This window comes from Oncorhynchus mykiss, chromosome 9 (assembly GCF_057628025.1).
Source record: "Oncorhynchus mykiss isolate SJ-2025 chromosome 9, ASM5762802v1, whole genome shotgun sequence".
NCBI lineage: Eukaryota > Metazoa > Chordata > Actinopteri > Salmoniformes > Salmonidae > Oncorhynchus > Oncorhynchus mykiss.
The window spans coordinates 49,849,271-49,869,490 of NC_143030.1; the positions used below are offsets into that span (position 1 = coordinate 49,849,271).

The 20,220-nt window shown below is 42.2% G+C and overlaps 1 protein-coding gene and 1 pseudogene across 2 annotated transcripts in view; both read left to right on the forward strand.

The window, feature by feature from the left end:
• Positions 1 to 20,220, forward strand: part of prex1 (phosphatidylinositol-3,4,5-trisphosphate-dependent Rac exchange factor 1) — a 115,827-nt gene that overhangs the window by 54,041 nt on the left and 41,566 nt on the right. The window contains exons 11-13 of the mRNA XM_036988120.2: positions 5,309 to 5,409; positions 13,162 to 13,265; positions 15,531 to 15,580. Coding sequence (XP_036844015.2) covers positions 5,309 to 5,409; positions 13,162 to 13,265; positions 15,531 to 15,580 — 255 coding nt within the window. The remainder of the gene's footprint in view (positions 1 to 5,308; positions 5,410 to 13,161; positions 13,266 to 15,530; positions 15,581 to 20,220) is intronic.
• LOC149981241 (uncharacterized) lies at positions 10,009 to 12,225 on the forward strand (annotated as a pseudogene). The gene is made up of 2 exons (XR_016483488.1): positions 10,009 to 10,050; positions 10,678 to 12,225. The product of XR_016483488.1 is annotated as an uncharacterized LOC149981241 (transcript).

Consider the following 20,220-nt stretch of genomic DNA (forward strand, 5'->3'; position numbering starts at 1 on the left):
GGGCCGACCAAAAGTGGTGAAGGTAGGCAACAACACCACCGCCACGCTGATCTTCAACATGGGGGCCACACGGGTGCATGCTCAGCCCCCTTCTGTACTCCTCGTTCACTCATGACTGCATGGCCACGTCTCCAACTCAATCATTAAGTTTGCTGATGATACAACAGTGGTAGGCCTGATTACCAACAATGACGAGACAGCCTACAGGGAGGATGTGAGAACCCTGGCGGAGTGTAGCAAGAAAAATAACCTCTCCCTCAAAGTCAACAAAATGAAGGAGCTGATTGTGGACTACAAGCGACCGCATAGAGAGCACCCCACCCACAGCGACTGGGCTGCAATAGAGCGGGTCAAAAGCTTCAAGTTCCTCCGTGTGCACATCACTGACAACCTGAAATGGTCCCTTCACACAGACAGCGTGGTGAAGAAGGTGCAGCAGGGCCTCTTCAACCTCAGGAGGTTGAATACATTTGTCTTGGCCCCTAAGACCCTCACAAAATTAAAATTAATCAGATGCATTATTGAGAGCATCCTATCGGGCGGTATCACCGCCTGGTATGGCAATTGTACCATCTGCAACCACAGAGGGTGGTGCAGTCAGCCCAAAGCATCACCGGGGGCACACTGACCTTCAGAACATCTACAGCACCCGGTGTCACAGGAAGGCCAAGAAGATCATCAAGGACCTCAGCTATCCGAGGCATGGCCTGTTCACCCCGCTACCATCTAGAAGGCTGAGACCGTACATGTGCATCAAAGCTGGGACCATCAGGCTGTTAGTCTCCACTATCCGGCCTCCGCCAAGTACCCTGCCCTGAAACTTAGGGCAGCATTCTATCTACAGAGTCATTGAACAATGGTCACATTAACAATGTTTACATACAGTTCCACTCAATTCATCTGGAAATACTGTATTCTAGTCATGGCTCATCTTATATAACTTATTTTTTTATTTGTCTTGGTTATGTGTGTATTTTTATTGCTACTGTAGGTATTACTGCACTTTTGGAGCTAGAAACGCAAGCATTTCGCTGCACTTGCGATTTAAAATCAGCAAATCTGTGTACGTGACCACAAAACTTTGATTTGATAACACTAACGCCTAACCCTAAACCTAACCCCTAAACTTAAAATAGCCTTTACTGCTTGTGGGGATGTGATACTTTTTCTTGTTTTACTATCCTTGTGGGGACTTTAGGGGATTTCAGGTCCGAGGATAGAACAAGACCACACACACATTGCATGAACACACACACATTGCATGAACACATGCATACATACATTTTGGCATTAACACACACAGAAATCACACATTTGGCCTGCTTTCGCAGGAATGCTCATGAACACACGTACACATTTATTATGAAAACAAATGCACAGGAATCGCACGTCAAGACTGCTTTCGCACCAGAGCAAACACATGGGTCGTTCCACGAAATGAGGGCCTTTTGCGTCCCTTTGATATTTTAAATAGAAATGTTCTATACTCTCAAAAAGCTTATTTCTCTAAAAATGTTCTGCACAAATGTGTTAAATTTGTTAAAAAATGTGTTAATACATCCACCTGACAGAAGTGTCATATCAAGAAGCTGATTAAACAGCATGTGTGCTGGGGACAATAAAATCCCACTCTAAAATGTGCAGTATTGTCACACAACACTGCCACAGATGCCTTAAGTTTTGAGGGAGTGTGCAATCGGCATGCTGACTGCAGGAATGTCCAACAGAGCCTTTCAGTGTGTAGGAACATTTTTATTTGAATTCAAAACAGAATTTGTAAAGAACAACAAATGAGCAGCAGGTGTTCTAATCAGTTGCCACTCATCTGCCAATCAGGGATGTGGATTTTCTGGTCTACCTGTATACAAATTAGTCACAAAGAAATACAGAATTATAGGGTAAGGGAGTGGGCACAAAGGGCAACTAACTATGCCCTCCCAGGGCCACCTGTGGCTGCACCCCTGCCTAGTCGTGGAATCCCTAGATTAGGGCCTAATGAATTTATGCCAATTGACTGATTTCCTTCTATGAACTGTAGCTCGGTAAAATCTTTGAAATTGTTGCGTTTTAGGTTTTCGTTCAGCATACATCTAATAGTTCAATCATATTTGAGAAGTAGGTGAGCTGGTTCTACTCTTTTTGGCCATTTTCTGGTGTTTTGTGGTGGAAAACTGATAGGCTCTATCGTAACACGGCAACCCTGTTACCCCTAGTCAGGCTAGAAATATTTGACTAATGACATGTTTTTTGTGAAGCTTGCATTCAATTGCCCCTGGCTGTTGCACACAAGCTTCCATTATTTCCTGTCACAAGGGGATATATGGCAGATTTGTTTTTATTTTTATGAAATCGTCAACCTGTTACTTAATTTGACATTTCATAGGCACTTACTATAGTCATTTATTTAATTTAACCTCTTGATGGGAGAAATGTGCTCTTTATTATGTTGTTTTTGTTTGTTGAAATCACACTTTTTTTCCCCCTTTTTTTTTATACCATGTTACACATCTCAAAAGGCACCGAATTGGTGGAATGACCCACATACACACATGCACGCACGCACACACACATTTTGCATGAACATACACATAGGATTCACACATTTAACCAGCTTTCGCAGGAATGCTCGCTCAAACACACATTCACACAATCAGACACACGCTCACATTCACTGTTCCTCGTTCTCCGGGGAATTGATTTTGCTCAGTGGCGTGGAAGATTGAGCAGAGGGAAATGTAATTTTCTCCTCTCCAAACATTTGTCCAACACTTGGTGTCAAGAGGGAGAATACACTAAGGAGAGAATCTGTATTTATGTGAGAGAGCTTCTGTATGAATGGCACCACACAAGCCATGAATTGGCACTTTTTGGAGCGAGAAATGAAAGAGATGGATGGATAAATGGAGAAAGATGGGGTTTAAGGCTGGTGGGAGGGAAGACAAGGGGAGCAAGGGAGAAGGAGCAGAGGGATAGAAAGTGGGAGGAAATGTGGGTTAGGGGATGACGAGGAAGAGGAGTGAAAGGGAGGGGAGAGAAGGCAGAAGTAGCTTTGGGAGAGCTTATGTTACAAAGGACTTTAAAGGGCTATTTATACCCTACGGAGACGGACCCTACAGAGCGTAGCACAATGTCGTTTTTCGTCACAAAAGGGTGCGCTCCGACGTTCTACGTATTCCCGTGCAACATGAAGATTGTAAGGCACCGTATCATTCCTTGCGGGGTGTAGGCACTTGGTTCCTTGATCTATAGGCCATGCATCAAAGTAACCTATTTTGCATTGATAAATAAATATTATCTTAGCGAATGTTCAAACAGTAAACTAAACAACATTGTAGCCGTATTAGAACTCCCCTAAAAATGTGTTTTGTTTGAAAATTAATAACTATTGATTTCAGGCTATTGGTAAAAACAGCTGCGAGAGATGTGCTTTTTCTCTGTGACCAAAACATGATGATATTCTATGTTTAGCTGATGTGGGAGTGAATACTTTGAAACAGCAAATCAAATTATGATCATGTTGTAGGTTACACCGGCAAGTGTAAGAATATTTGCCAGGGCGTATTATTTAATTATAAATCGGATTATTTCACATGGTGATGTGGGAATTTACTTCAAAATCACTTTATATTTAAGATTGCTGTCTTGGTTTAGCTTGGCATTAGACAAATAGCCTATGTTGCATTGATAACTAAATATTATAATCTCAGCGGGTGTTCAAACAATAAACCAAACCACATTGTAGCCTTATCAGAATCCTCCAAAAAGTATTTTGTTTAGAAATAACGTTATTCTAGGCTATTTGGAAGCCTAAAAACAGGTGGCCATGTGCTTTTATTTCGTGACTAAAAATGATTTTCTATTTTTAGCTGATAAGGGAGTGAATACATTGAAGCAGCGTGTCAAACTGGGATAATATATTATGTTACACCGGCAAGTATAACAATATTTGCCAGGGCGTATTTAATTTTAAATCAGATTTTATTTCACATGGCGATGTGGGAAGCTAAAAGGCTAGCTAGCTGGTGTGGCTACCCAATTAGCACCGGCTACCCAATATGCACGGGGGCCATTGTCGCAAGAACCCATATCGACGAATGACACTGTTTTGATAGCTACGTCACAGACAGAACAACGAGCTAGATGTTTCACCGGATGTATAAATCTGAAGCATCCAGTTGGCATTTCCACTCTCCACCAAATATGGTGATGAGAGGAAGTCCAATGGGGGAGAAGATGGAGCGAGATGGATTTTGGCAACATTGAGACACAAATCACATCTCTTTTTTATTTTTTTATTTTGTGGGAATAATCGGTGAACAAATTTCCTAAATTCTGCAATTTTTTTGCTGAATTCCTTGTGATTTTAGTATTTTTTTTAACAGAAAACTTTAGACCTGTGTGGCTTGGGTTTGTTTCCTGCTGGGGCCACATACGGTTCACAAAGAAAGTATGCACTCACTTTCAACAGATAACATATGTCATTTAAAAGATTTTCTATCTACTGAACATAAATATAAACCCAACGTGCAACAATTTGAAATAGTTTACTGAGTTACAGTTCATATGAGGAAATGAGTCAATTTAAATAAATAAATGAGGTCCTGATCTATGGGTTTCACATGACTGGGAATACAGATGTGCATCTGTTGGTCTCCGATACCTTTTAAAAGGAAATTGACCTCACAATGGGCCTCAGGATCTCGACACGATATTTCTGTGCATTCAAATTGCCATCGATAAAATGCAATTGTGTTCATTGTCCGTAGCTTATACCTGCCCATACGTAACTTCACCGCCATCATGGGCACTCTGTTCACAACGTTGACATCTGCAAACCGCTCGCCCACACGACACCATACATGCGGTCTGCGGTTGTGAGGCCGGTTGGATGTACTGCCAAATTCTCTAAAATGACGGCGGCGGCTTATGGTAGAGAATGTAATATAAATGTATCTGCCAACAGCTCTGTTGGACATTCCTGCAGTCAGCAATGCAATTGCACGCTCCATCAATACTTGAGACATCTGTGGCATTGTTGTGCACATTTTAGAGTGGAATTTTATTGTTCCCAGAAAAAGGTGCACCTGTGTAATGATCATGTTGTTTAATCAGCTTCTTGATATGCCACACCTGTCAGGTAGATGGATTATCTTGGCAAATATACAATTTGAGACAAATAAGGTTTTTGTGCGCATGGAAAATATATAGGGATTTTGGGACCAAAACATGGGACCAAAACTCTAAATGTTGCATTTATATTTTATTTCACTAATATATATACATATATATATTGTCTGTTTCCCCACAGTGAGTTTGTGTCATGGCTGATAGATAGTGGAGAGATCAGCAAGCCAGATGAGGGGGTCAACCTGGGTCAAGCTTTGCTGGAGAATGGCATCATCCACCACGGTGAGAGAACAGTCTCTGTCCTTCATATCAGCCGGTCATTATTTCTGACTTTCTCTGTATCTGTTTCTAGCTCTCTTTCTCCCTCTCAGTCTCTGTATCTGTCTCTAGCTCTCTTTCTCCCTCTCAGTCTCTGTATCTGTCTCTAGCTCTCTTTCTCCCTCTCAGTCTCTGTATCTGTCTCTAGCTCTTCTCCCTCTCCGTATCTGTCTCTAGCTCTCTTTCTCTGTCTCTGTATCTGTCTCTCGCTCTCTTTCTCCCTCTCCGTATCTGTCTCTTTCTCCCTCTCCGTCTCTGTATCTGTCTCTAGCTCTTTCTCCCTCTCCGTCTCAATCTGTCTCTAGCTCTCTTTCTCCCTCTCTGTCTCTGTATCTGTCTCTAGCTCTTTCTCCCTCTCAGTCTCTGTATCTGTCTCTAGCTCTCTTTCTCCCTCTCAGTCTCTGTATCTGTCTCTAGCTCTCTTTCTCCCTCTCAGTCTCTGTATCTGTCTCTAGCTCTCTTTCTCCCTCTCAGTCTCTGTATCTGTCTCTAGCTCTCTTTCTCCCTCTCAGTCTCTGTATCTGTCTCTAGCTCTCTTTCTCCCTCTCAGTCTCTGTATCTGTCTCTAGCTCTCTTTCTCCCTCTCAGTCTCTGTATCTGTCTCTAGCTCTCTTTCTCCCTCTCAGTCTCTGTATCTGTCTCTAGCTCTCTTTCTCTGTCTCTGTATCTGTCTCTCGCTCTCTTTCTCCCTCTCCGTATCTGTCTCTTTCTCCCTCTCCGTCTCTGTATCTGTCTCTAGCTCTTTCTCCCTCTCCGTCTCAATCTGTCTCTAGCTCTCTTTCTCCGTCTCTGTCTCTGTATCTGTCTCTAGCTCTCTTTCTCCGTCTCTGTCTCTAGCTCTCTTTCTCCCTCTCCGTCTCAATCTGTCTCTAGCTCTCTTTCTCCCTCTCAGTCTCTGTATCTGTCTCTAGCTCTCTTTCTCCGTCTCTGTCTCTGTATCTGTCTCTAGCTCTCTTTCTCCGTCTCTGTCTCTAGCTCTCTTTCTCCCTCTCCGTCTCAATCTGTCTCTAGCTCTCTTTCTCTGTATCTGTCTCTAGCTCTCTTTCTCCGTCTCTGTCTCTGTATCTGTCTCTAGCTCTCTTTCTCCGTCTCTGTCTCTAGCTCTCTTTCTCCCTCTCAGTCTCCGTCTCTGTCTCTAGCTCTCTTTCTCCCTCTCAGTCTCTGTATCTGTCTCTAGCTCTCTTTCTCCCTCTCAGTCTCTGTATCTGTCTCTAGCTCTTCTCCCTCTCCGTCTCTGTCTCTAGCTCTCTTTCTCCCTCTCAGTCTCTGTATCTGTCTCTAGCTCTCTTTCTCCCTCTCAGTCTCTGTATCTGTCTCTAGCTCTCTTTCTCCCTCTCAGTCTCTGTATCTGTCTCTAGCTCTCTTTCTCCCTCTCAGTCTCTGTATCTGTCTCTAGCTCTCTTTCTCCCTCTCAGTCTCTGTATCTGTCTCTAGCTCTCTTTCTCCCTCTCAGTCTCTGTATCTGTCTCTAGCTCTCTTTCTCCCTCTCAGTCTCTGTATCTGTCTCTAGCTCTCTTTCTCCCTCTCAGTCTCTGTATCTGTCTCTAGCTCTCTTTCTCCCTCTCAGTCTCTGTATCTGTCTCTAGCTCTCTTTCTCCCTCTCAGTCTCTGTATCTGTCTCTAGCTCTCTTTCTCCCTCTCAGTCTCTGTATCTGTCTCTAGCTCTCTTTCTCCCTCTCAGTCTCTGTATCTGTCTCTAGCTCATCTCCCTCTCCGTATCTGTCTCTAGCTCTCTTTCTCCGTCTCTGTATCTGTCTCTAGCTCTCTTTCTCCCTCTCCGTATCTGTCTCTAGCTCTCTTTCTCCCTCTCAGTCTCTGTATCTGTCTCTAGCTCTCTTTCTCCCTCTCAGTCTCTGTATCTGTCTCTAGCTCTCTTTCTCCCTCTCAGTCTCTGTATCTGTCTCTAGCTCTCTTTCTCCCTCTCAGTCTCTGTATCTGTCTCTAGCTCTCTTTCTCCCTCTCAGTCTCTGTATCTGTCTCTAGCTCTCTTTCTCTGTCTCTGTATCTGTCTCTCGCTCTCTTTCTCCCTCTCCGTATCTGTCTCTTTCTCCCTCTCCGTCTCTGTATCTGTCTCTAGCTCTTTCTCCCTCTCCGTCTCAATCTGTCTCTAGCTCTCTTTCTCCGTCTCTGTCTCTGTATCTGTCTCTAGCTCTCTTTCTCCGTCTCTGTCTCTAGCTCTCTTTCTCCCTCTCCGTCTCAATCTGTCTCTAGCTCTCTTTCTCCCTCTCAGTCTCTGTATCTGTCTCTAGCTCTCTTTCTCCGTCTCTGTCTCTGTATCTGTCTCTAGCTCTCTTTCTCCGTCTCTGTCTCTAGCTCTCTTTCTCCCTCTCCGTCTCAATCTGTCTCTAGCTCTCTTTCTCTGTATCTGTCTCTAGCTCTCTTTCTCCGTCTCTGTCTCTGTATCTGTCTCTAGCTCTCTTTCTCCGTCTCTGTCTCTAGCTCTCTTTCTCCCTCTCAGTCTCTGTATCTGTCTCTAGCTCTCTTTCTCCCTCTCAGTCTCTGTATCTGTCTCTAGCTCTTCTCCCTCTCCGTCTCTGTCTCTAGCTCTCTTTCTCCCTCTCAGTCTCTGTATCTGTCTCTAGCTCTCTTTCTCCCTCTCAGTCTCTGTATCTGTCTCTAGCTCTCTTTCTCCCTCTCAGTCTCTGTATCTGTCTCTAGCTCTCTTTCTCCCTCTCAGTCTCTGTATCTGTCTCTAGCTCTCTTTCTCCCTCTCAGTCTCTGTATCTGTCTCTAGCTCTCTTTCTCCCTCTCAGTCTCTGTATCTGTCTCTAGCTCTCTTTCTCCCTCTCAGTCTCTGTATCTGTCTCTAGCTCTCTTTCTCCCTCTCAGTCTCTGTATCTGTCTCTAGCTCTCTTTCTCCCTCTCAGTCTCTGTATCTGTCTCTAGCTCTCTTTCTCCCTCTCAGTCTCTGTATCTGTCTCTAGCTCTCTTTCTCCCTCTCAGTCTCTGTATCTGTCTCTAGCTCTTCTCCCTCTCCGTATCTGTCTCTAGCTCTCTTTCTCCGTCTCTGTATCTGTCTCTAGCTCTCTTTCTCCCTCTCCGTATCTGTCTCTTTCTCCCTCTCCGTCTCTGTATCTGTCTCTAGCTCTTTCTCCCTCTCCGTCTCAATCTGTCTCTAGCTCTCTTTCTCCCTCTCAGTCTCTGTATCTGTCTCTAGCTCTCTTTCTCCCTCTCAGTCTCTGTATCTGTCTCTAGCTCTCTTTCTCCCTCTCCGTCTCTGTATCTGTCTAGCTCTCTTTCTCCCTCTCAGTCTCTGTATCTGTCTCTAGCTCTTCTCCCTCTCCGTATCTGTCTCTAGCTCTCTTTCTCCGTCTCTGTATCTGTCTCTAGCTCTCTTTCTCCCTCTCAGTCTCTGTATCTGTCTCTAGCTCTCTTTCTCCCTCTCAGTCTCTGTATCTGTCTCTAGCTCTCTTTCTCCCTCTCAGTCTCTGTATCTGTCTCTAGCTCTTCTCCCTCTCCGTATCTGTCTCTAGCTCTCTTTCTCCGTCTCTGTATCTGTCTCTAGCTCTCTTTCTCCCTCTCAGTCTCTGTATCTGTCTCTAGCTCTCTTTCTCCCTCTCAGTCTCTGTATCTGTCTCTAGCTCTCTTTCTCCCTCTCAGTCTCTGTATCTGTCTCTAGCTCTCTTTCTCCCTCTCAGTCTCTGTATCTGTCTCTAGCTCTTCTCCCTCTCTGTATCTGTCTCTAGCTCTCTTTCTCTGTCTCTGTATCTGTCTCTAGCTCTCTTTCTCCGTCTCTAGCTCTCTTTCTCCGGTTCTCTTTTTCTCTCGCTCTTTCTCCCTCTCCGTCTCTCACTCTCCTTCTCCGGTTCTCTTTTTCTCTCGCTCTTTCTCCCTCTCCGTCTCTCGCTCTCCTTCTCCGGTTCTCTTTTTCTCTCCCTCTTTCTCCCTCTCCGTCTCTCACTCTCCTTCTCCGGTTCTCTTTTTCTCTCGCTCTTTCTCCCTCTCCGTCTCTCGCTCTCCTTCTCCGGTTCTCTTTTTCTCTCCCTCTTTCTCCGTCTCTCGCTCTCCTTCTCCGGTTCTCTTTTTCTCTCCCTCTTTCTCCCGCTCTCTGTATGTCTCTCGCTCTCTTTCTCCGGTTCTCTTTGTCTTTGGCTCTTGCTCTCTCTCTTCCTCCTACTATATACATTCTTAAACCATTTGAAATACCATGGCAATAATGATTTTAAATATAAAACATGTAATTTAGTAATATAACAAAATATCATAATGAAGATAGTGTTGCACCAAGACAGGAATTAATTTTCTGCTGAAATTCTCATTACCGCGACACGTCCAGCTCTGTCTGAATATATGTTATGTTGTGATTTAAACAGATATAAACAAATACAAATATAAAAAAATAAATAAATGGATGTTTTACTAGATGTTTTCAAATGACATAAAAATTAACAGAATTTTCATGTATAATAATAATACTTTTTAATAATAATAAAAACATTTTGGAAAAGTGTCAATGACTGATGTTCTCATCCCCCGCAACATTTTTGAAGGACTGTTTACACACACACGCACACGCACACGCACACACACACAGAGACAATTTAAAATAAAGTTTGAATTTGAATGAAGCAACACATCTGCCAGTACCTTCAAGATGGCTACCAGGTAAGCAGATGTCTTTGTTTCTCCTGTTAAAAGTTAGACATTCTCCTTGTCAGGCTGCGTACACGGCACTATTGATTATCATTACAGATACAGGTAGGGTTTCCACATTTAGAAAAATGTTACATGTAAAATGTTCTATGGAAATATACTTCATTAATGTCTTGTGTACAATGAGTAAAAATGTGTCGTCATGGCTTCTCTATTGCTAGCAAAGCATGCTAAGGTTTGTCATCCTTCGCAACACCATTCTCACTTACCGCTGCTATTTAAGGCCAGTTGCGGTAGAGAGAACATCTGTTTCGGAATAGAGAATTTAATCATACAGACTATTTTATATATATATATATATATTATGAACTATTTAATTTAAATATGATTTATTAACTGTTGATATTCTGCTTGATGGAGAACAGCCATTCTCACCTCAGCGGGTAAATGTCCCTGCCATCAACTCAACTCCTAAAAGAAGAGAGACATCTGGACAGACACCAGGACCAATGAAGACATCTACCCCAAAGGAATTACCCAAAAAGAGGAACAGTTTCTTCTTTCTTCTATCAAGGTCAAAGTTGCAATATTTAGAAGAGAAGCTTTTGGGGAGGACCAAAGAGCTGGTCAACCTTGAAGAAAAGACTGAAAAGACTAGAGGTGATGGCCAAGAGGAAGCAGGTAATTGTCAACATGGAGGTTGGTCTGCCAATCTGCCATTGGTCCAGAAAACTACAAAGAGAGGTCCTCAGAGAACATTACCCAATAACAGCCAGAGAAGACTAATGCGCACACTTGTTAGCCACTTCCTTCATCAAGATGAAGTCTCCACTGTAATACATGGGAACTCTGGAAAAAGAGCCAGATATTCTGTAAGAGAGCCTTAACGAATGGCAAATCTTCATAGAAGATTTCTGTCTGAGAATCCAAGGCACAACCTTTCCAAGGCTCAATTCTTTAAACTCCAGCCATTTTGGATTGGTCAGCGAAGAGTCACAGACAGAGAAACATGTGCTTCAAAACATATATATGTAAACTTTGGCTTGAAGAGAAAGAAGCTGCACCAGCTTGGGGTCATAGAAACATCATCTCCAAGGGACACTGTACAGGCCAGTGTGTGTCGTGATGGTGACATTTACAGGACATACAGCAAATTCAAGCATAAGACATTTCACACAACACTGGATCCTTCAACGAAAGGAAACATCATCGTATGGGAGGAGTGGGTCACTAAATCTGTACCAATAACAGAGAAATGCGAAGATGGGCCCACTGAAGAGAAAGAAGTGAGGAATGGGTTTCTTGAGAAGAGGCATACCTCCATTGAAAAGCTGGTGGGCCTCAAACAGGACCACCTCTCAAACTTCTCCAGACAAATTTGTAACATCAAGCACCAGTTTGAAAAGACTGTTGATCGAGACCCTCACCCAGAATGACGTAATGGTTCACACAGACTACAGTGAGAACTACGTTTGTAAATACACCAGGGAAATAAAAGAAACTCCCTTTGAAGGTGGAAATCAGCAGGGGACCCTCCATACGGGAGTTATTTATCTCGGTGGGGGCAGGGTGGTCCTTTCCATCGCTGTCAGCCTGTCTTCAGCACACAGCCACATGGGCTCACCTTGACCCAGTACTGAGGAGCATATGAGAGGAGCATCCAAATGCCAGGATCATCCACTTCATCTCAGATGGGCCCACATCTCAATATTGGAATAGAACCAACTTTTACCGAGCCTGAACAGTGCCGTTCGTGCGAGGATTTAAGCTTGTAACCTGGAATTTCACCGAGGCGTCCCATGGAAAGGGTGCTCCTGATGGAAAAACCTGGCTGATAGAATTGTGTCCTGTGGTACCAGCATACCAGATGCCAAAACTCCCTCTTGAGCAGCTGAAACTGTGTTCAGCTCTTTTCTGTTTTTGTCCGTGTTGTTTTTGTTCTCTGTTTTTAGCCTACGTATGTCATGTACTTTTTGAAGCACTGCGAAATGAAAATGATTGAATTTGAATCCATGATTGTGCCAATGTTATCTCATCTATATTCAACATTAAATGTTAAGTTTTTATCCATACCTCAGTCTTACTATGCTTACTGTCATTACCGAAATCATCAACCTCCTTTCCGAAACCTGTGTATCATTAGCGCCACAGGTGTTCATTTAATGTTCATCTAATGAATGGGAAAAATAGTGATTTGCTTTGAAATGCATGTGCAGAATCTATAGGTTATATTATTTCAGGTTTGCCACATCATTATGAAAATATGTCAGGTTTCAATGCGATATCAAAAATATTAGGTTGTAGATTTCGGAAGGTGTTGCGGTAATGAGAGATCAGCCATAAAAAGACTTGTTGATGCAAGTCTTATTAAAGATTTCATGTTTGAAATCTTTGAAACGAAGATTCCGTGAGAATCACCCAATTTATGCATTGAAAACAGAAAATAATAGACACGTATACGCAGACAAATAGTGTATGAATGGCGCTGACAGAGAATCACTGCGTCTAAGGCAATAACAGACTTGAATTTTGAAAGCCGTCTCACTCTGAAACTGAGCGACCCCTGCATATTTCTGACACCGCCTACGGTGGCTCAGTAGGCCCACAGACGACACTGACTGGATTAGGGGGGTTGTTGGATTGCGGAGGCCACTGACGGTGATGGCTTTGGCCTCCGGGGGACAGGGCTGTCACCCATTAGGCACTGACCTTAAGGGGGGAGGCGATGGGGGACAGGTAATGGTGACTGAGATTCAGCGTGACAGCAGAGGGTTGCGGGGAAAGAAGGCAGGAGAGCGAGAGATACATGCTTTGGTCATTGGTAGCTCTGTGTGTGTCGAGTCTCAGCATCTCAAAACCGCACACCGATTCCCCCCTGTGTTTTCCCCTTTGGACTCAACGGGTCTCCCCTTGCACTGGCTCAGTGGATTTTCTGTAAGTGTTTATCTATACTCAATGGGTCTCCCCTTGCACTGGCTCAGTGGATGTTCTGTAAGTGTTTTATCTATACTCAACAACAACCCTACTGGTTAAACTAAGTGTGATAGTGATGAATGTTTAACTATTACACCAATCAGTTGTTGACATCTCACTTTCTTCCTTATTTCTTTCTTGACATTTCAGTGTCCGACAAGCACCAGTTCAAGAATGAGCAGGTGTTGTACCGTTTCCGCTACGACGACGGCACCTATAAGGCCAGGAGCGAGATGGAGGACATTATGTCAAAGGTACCGTATCTATCTACAGTGCCTTCAAAAGTATTCGTACTCCTAGACTTATTCCACATTTTCTTGTTGCACAAAAATATTTTGTGTCCCCAATCTACACACAATATCCCATAATGACAGTGAAAACATGATTTTAGACATTTTTGCAAATGTATTGAAAATGATATGCGTAAATATCAAATGGACATAAGTATTCACAGCCCTGAGTGATTACAGCTGTGAGTCTTTTTGCGTTATTCTTTTCTAAATTCTTAAAGAGCTGTCAAATTGGTTGTTGATCTTTGCGAGACAACCATTTTCAGGTCTTGCTATACAATTTCAAGTAGATTTAAGTCAAAACTGTAACTCGGACACTCATCAACATTCACCGTCTTCTTGGTAAGCAACTCCAGTGTATATTTGGCCTCGTGTTTTAGGTTATTGTTCTACTGAAAGGTGAATTAATCTCCCAGTGTCTGGTGGAAAGTAGATTGAACCAGGTTTTCCTCTAGGATTTTGCCTGTGTTTAGCTCCATTCTGTTTCTTTTTTATCTTGAAAAACTCACCAGTCCTTAACGATTACAAGCATATCCAAAACATGGTGCAGCCCCTACTATGCTTGAAAATATGGGCAGTCCTGGTTGTATTGGATTTGCCCCAAACCTAACACTTTGTATTCAGGACATAAAGTTAATTGCTTTGACACATTTTTTTTGTTGCAGTATTACTTTAGTGCCTTGTTTCAAACAGGATGCATGTTTTGGAATATAAGTGCCTTCTTTTCACTCTTGTCAATTAGGTTAATATTGTGTAGTAACTTCAATGTTATTGATCTATCCTCAGTTTTCTCCTATCACAACCATTAAACTTTGAGCAACTGTTTTAGTCACCATTGGCCTCATGGTGAAATCTCTGAGCTGTTTTCTTCCTCTCCAGCAACTGAGTTAGGAAGGACGCCTGTATCTTTGTAGTGACTGGATGTATTGAGACACCATCCCAACTGTAATTAACTTCTCCATGCTCAAAGGGATATTCAGTGTTTTTTTTTTTTGTTTTTTTTTACCCATCTACCAATAGGTGCCCTTCTTTACAAGGCATTGGAAAACCTCCCTGGTCTTTGTGGTTGAATTAAAATCACTGCTCGACTGAGGGACCTTACAGATATTGTGTGGGGTACAGAGATGAGGTAGTCATTCAAAAATCATGTTAAACCCTATTATTATTGCACACCGAGTCCATGCAACTTATGTGACTTGTTAAGCACATTTCAGCTTTTCATTTTGAATGAAATGTCTTAACGTATTTCCACTTTGACATTCTGGGGTATTGTGTGTAGGCCAGCGACAAAAACATCTAAATTTTAATCCACTTTAAATTCAGCCTGTAACACAACAAAATGTGGAAAAAGTCCAGGGGTGTGAATACAGTGCCTTCAGAAAGTATATATGAGGGTTTGGGTCAATTCCACTTCAATTCTACTTCAAATCCTATGAGAAAAATGTGGAATCCTCAATTATCTCATTTTAAATTAAATTGATATCAAATGGAAAAACAGCAATAGTGCACTTAGCAGCGATAGCCATAGATGTAGAGAAATCTGCAAAGTCGTTCTGGGATGTAGGACTTGAGGAGGGCAAGAGATCAGAGCTTAGGGATACTTTTGATGTCTGAACATATCTGACTGACTCACATTTGTTTGGTGTGACCTATCACTTTGAACGGGCAATCTGCAATTAGAAAAACAACAAAGCTGTCACCCCCCCCCACTTAAACTGGTAAACAGCTAAGGGATGGGGCTAGAGAAATGTAACCACTCTCAAATCTATAGATCAAGCTATGGATGCACTTGAGATCAAAATGGTAGTTTTATCCAAAACCATGTTTTGAAGCTAAATTAGCTTATTAGGCATTCATAAGTTATATTATTCAAGAATCAATGGCTATATATCATTAATTTAAAAGTCCAAAAATGTATGTACTGATTGCAGATTGCCTCTTTTTAAGAAGTCAACTTCAGGCAGATGTCTCTAGCCGACATACTACAGAACTGCTTCTGCTTTTGCAATCTCTGGGTTAATCCTAACTGTCTCTTAAGTAAAATGGTCACATAGTCATGCATTGACGTCAATGGGAGACTAAGAAAACATTAGACTTATAGTACCAGTCAAAAGTTTAGACACCTACTCATTCCGGGGTTTTTCTTTATTGTGGAATTGCCCCTGAGTTTGAGGCTTTCCCGTTGAGGATACAGTGAATCAAATCTCATTCTCTCTCTTCTTCCCGTAGGGTGTGAGGCTCTACTGTCGCCTGCACAGCCTGTTCACCCCTGTTGTCAAGTAGGTATCCCTCCTCCTCCTCTTCCCCCTCTGTCCAGGTGCATCCGTATGCATATTCATACAGGATTCATATTCAGCCCGCACCGCAATCTATGAATGACTGAACAAACATGAGTGCTGCTGCCATTCACACCTTTCCCTCCCCGCGCCTAATCTGGCAACCGTCCGCATCTCGTTCTGCTCCGTTGCTGTGGGTTAATGTGTCAGCCTTCAGCTTGGAGTTGCCCGTTTGAAGTTTCGTAGACAGTTCTGAGAGGGCGGCTGTCGCGTGTAAGCAAACCTAAACGTCGGCCTTGCTGAGTCAGACAAATTTATTTAACATTATTTTTGTTGAAGTACATAATAAGCACGCACACCCAACCCACGCACTCGTTTACTCTCCCGTCCCACCTCCCTTGACAAACACAGCACTCCATCAATCTTAATTTTACCCCACAAGTCACCTTCACCAGTAGCACTGAAATTGGAGAAAGGACGTCAAGCAAATCAAGACACACACAGTGCCAACGCCTTTCCCTTTTGCTCTGGGGCACTGATTGTTGTTGCCAGGGAGTCCTGTCATTTCAGACAAAACATCAGGGGTTTGGAAAAAATCACACTGATAAAAATATGTCGGCCTGCCACTCTCACATTATGTAACACTGTTGGACGCGTTTGATATTTGCAATGTAGTTTTGTGATTACCAGCCTGCCAGTTCTGAATGGCTATCGTTAACTGGGTCGTACAAGGTTTTAGTTAAGGACACAGATGTTTGTTTTCCATTGCAAAACATTGTGCAACGGTGTGACTGACTGAACAGGACCATGCAGCTGTATGATCATTATAGTACCTGTGAGTGACAAAGCACCTCACTCTCATTTAATATCCCATTTGGGTCAGCGTGCCATCATTCATACAGTAGGGCAGTAGAGATACACCCTGTACATAATTCACCACTTTGAGATTCACAGGCAAACGCAATGATAATGTTCTCCAAACGTTCCGCCGTTCACGTGACTCAACCATCCAATTTATTTTCAGAGCTTCCTGATTCGCTTATCTGCTTCCTCTACAAGAAGAGCCTAGTTTAGATGGTAGGAGTTACCACTAACTACAGATTTATGTGACAAAAAGCTATCTTTATTTCTCTACCCCAAATCCTAATCTTATCCTTTTAGGGGGATGAAGAAATACCTGATCCTAAATCAGTCTAGGGATCAGCTTTTACCATCTCCTATGCAATTCAAGCAGCCATTCCATAGAAGTTCACAGCAACTTGAAATAAATGTCACTGGTAGTACACCCACTGACCTGAGCTTTCACGCAACACTTGTGTGTCAAGAACACAACAGGTGCTGTATGCATTGGACATTACCGGACATTATTCAAAGCAATCAGACGCGATTCGTAAAGGGAAGATGTACTGGAGACATTAGACATTCTACTAGAAATAATTGAAAACTATTGAGAATACAAGGAAACCAGGAATAATTTTTATAGCAGATTTTGAGAATCCTTGGATACGGTATGTCTAGAATCTTAATGTGCCCGGATTTTTCCAACTTTGGAGATTCTCTCAATAAGATGGGCAAAACTCATGTAAAACAATCCTATGTTAAAATAAAGGTCACTTCTCAGAGAAAGCCTTCAGTACGTCTAGAATCTAAGTACCTGGATTTTTTTCAATTTTGGATTATCTCTCATAAAATGGGTGAAAGTCATATAAAATAAATAAAAAACGTAAGTTCTCTGAACTTTGAATTGTCAAGAGGCGTAAAACAAGGTTGACATATTTATTATGGCCATTGAACTGATAACTATAAACATCTAATGATATAAGATTTTAAGGGCCAAAGAATGTATGGAGCACATAGAAAAGTATCAATGAACGCCGATCATTCAAGTTTTCATTTGAGTCCTAAATCTTCAACCTTGAAGGGCCTTATTGGGGAACTGGATACATTTTCAAGTTTCTCTGGACTAAATCCCAACTATGATAAGTGTACTATTACGGTTGAAGTCAGAAGTTTACATACACTTAGGTTGAAGTCATTAAAACTTGTTTTTCAAAAACTCCACAAATTTCTTCTCAGCAAACTATAGTTTTGGCAAGTCGGTTAGGAAATCTACTCTGCATGATACAATACATTTTTCCAACAATTGTTTACAGACAAATTATTTCACTTATAATTCACTGTATCACAATTCCAGTGGGTCAGACGTTTACATACACTAAGTTGACTGTGCCTTTAAACCGCTTGGAAAATTCCAGAAAATGATGTCATGGCTTTAGAATCTTCTGATAGGCTAATTGACATAATTTAAGTCAATTGGAGGTGTACTTGTGGATGTATTTTAAGGCCTAAAACTAAAGGCCTAAAACTCAGTGCCTCTTTGCTTGACATCATGGGAAAATCAAAAGAAATCAGCCAAGACCTCAGAAAAAGAATTGTAGACCTCCACAAGTCTGGTTCATCCTTGGGAGCAATTTCTAAATGCCTGAAAGTACCACGTTCATCTGTACAAACAATAGTACGCAAGTATAAACACCATTGGACCACGCAGCCGTCATACCGCTCAGGACGGAGACGCATTCTGTCTCCTAGAGACAGAATCAAATCAATCCCAGAACAACAGCAAAGATCCTTGTGAAGATGCTGGATGAAACCGGTACAAAAGTATCTATATCCACAGTAAAACAAGTCCTATATCGACATAACCTGAAAGGCCGCTCATCAAGGAAGAAGCCACTGCTCCAAAGCTGCCATAAAATATCCATACTATGGTTTGCAACTGCACATGGGGACAAAGATGGTACTTTTTGGAGAAATGTCCTCTGGTCTGATGAAACAAAAATAGAACTGTTTGGTCATATTGGAGGATAAATGGGGAGGCTTGCAAGCCGAAGAACACCATACCAAACTTGAAGCACGGGGATGGCAGCATCATGTTGTGGGGGTGCTTTGCTGCAGGAGGGACTGGTGCACTTCACAAAGTAGATGGCATCATGAGGAGGGAAATGATGTGGATAAATTGAAGCAACATCTCAAGACATCAAGTTAAAGCTTGGTCGAGAAATGGGTCTTCCAAATGGACAATGACCCCAAGCATACTTCCAAAGTTGTGGTAAAATGGCTTAAGGACAGCACATTCAAGGTATTGGAGTGGCTGTCACAAAGCCCTGACCTCAAGCCTATAGAACATTTGTGGGCAGAACTGAAAAAGCGAACTCATTCAAGTCAGGACTGGCAGCCATTGATAGTGTACCCTTTGAGTTTAACAGTAAAAGTGCCAGGGTTAGAGGTTCCAAAATCCTTCTATGGCCACAACGCAATAAGCTGTTCTATATTTGGCGCTTGCTGCCCAAATTGTGATCTTCCCGACTGTAAGTACTTGTGATCCAATTTAATCCACCGCAAAATGATGCTCCCTGGTGTAGTATTTTGAATAGTTTTATTCATGTCTGTTCAGATGGGAGTAATGTAATTTTGGGGAAAGTTAGTGCTTCCCTCCGTTGTGTCAAGTGTGCTGGATGTCTTTGGGTGGTGGACCCTTCTTGATGCACACGGGAAACTGTTGCGTGTGAAAGACCCAGCAGCGTTGTAGTTCTTGACACACTCAAGCTAGTGCGCCTGGCACCTACTACCGTACACCGTTCAAAGGCACTTCAATCTTTTGTCTTGCCCATTCACTCTCTGAATGGCACACATATACAATCTATGTCTCAATTCTCTCAAGACTTAATTGTTTTATTTTTTATCCTGTCTCCTCCCCTTCATCTACACTGATTGAAGTGGATTTAACAAGTGACATCAATAAGGGGTCATAGCTGTCACCTGGTCAGTCTGTCATGGAAAGAGCAGGCGTTCCTAATGTTTTGTACAGTGTACTATCCTAATGGGGAAAGAAAGGGCCAAATGAGAGAAATGAATGACAACATATGAAAGGCAAAAAGCACAAATGATGATAGCTGGCTTGCATGCAATCCGACATGTGGATCTGAATTTCAAGATTCATACTCTAGGAAGTTTACAATTTCTTGAACATTTTTTAAGCTACTGCACACATCTGAAGCTTTCGTTTTAAAGGGTATTTTGGTTTTATATGTGACAGATTGGATTTATTTCTATCATTGCCATAACATTGTTAACAGACAAGTAATACAGAATATGCCTTATTTAATTGCTTGTCGAAGGAAAACGGAAAACTAAGCAATCATATTTTTGAAGATGTTTCTTGTTTTTCTGCCATAGCCTATCTAGGCCTGTACTCCATGATCGCTCAGATCCTTTTCTACATGTTGGAAATGGTTTGAATTGTGCTCTGTCTGGATGTCTTGACTCGTGAATATTTAGTTATGTTGCGATCCAAATGGCTCACAGCATTTTAAAATGTGAGGAAAATGAGTGAAGACAATGTGCTGTTACATGAAGTCAGTTTGCTTAGGGACCTCTGCTAAAACCCAACCACCGCCTCAGGGTGAACTCGATTTCCAAACCTGTAATTGTATAGGCTTTGATGCGGAAACTGTTTTTATATTATGTATTTTTTGATGCCTCTGAATAGAAAATGGTGGTGGTGCAAGTTATTCCTATTTTAGTTAATAAAGTTATTTTACATGTTTAAAAAAAACTTTCTATAACGCATAATGTCATTTTCT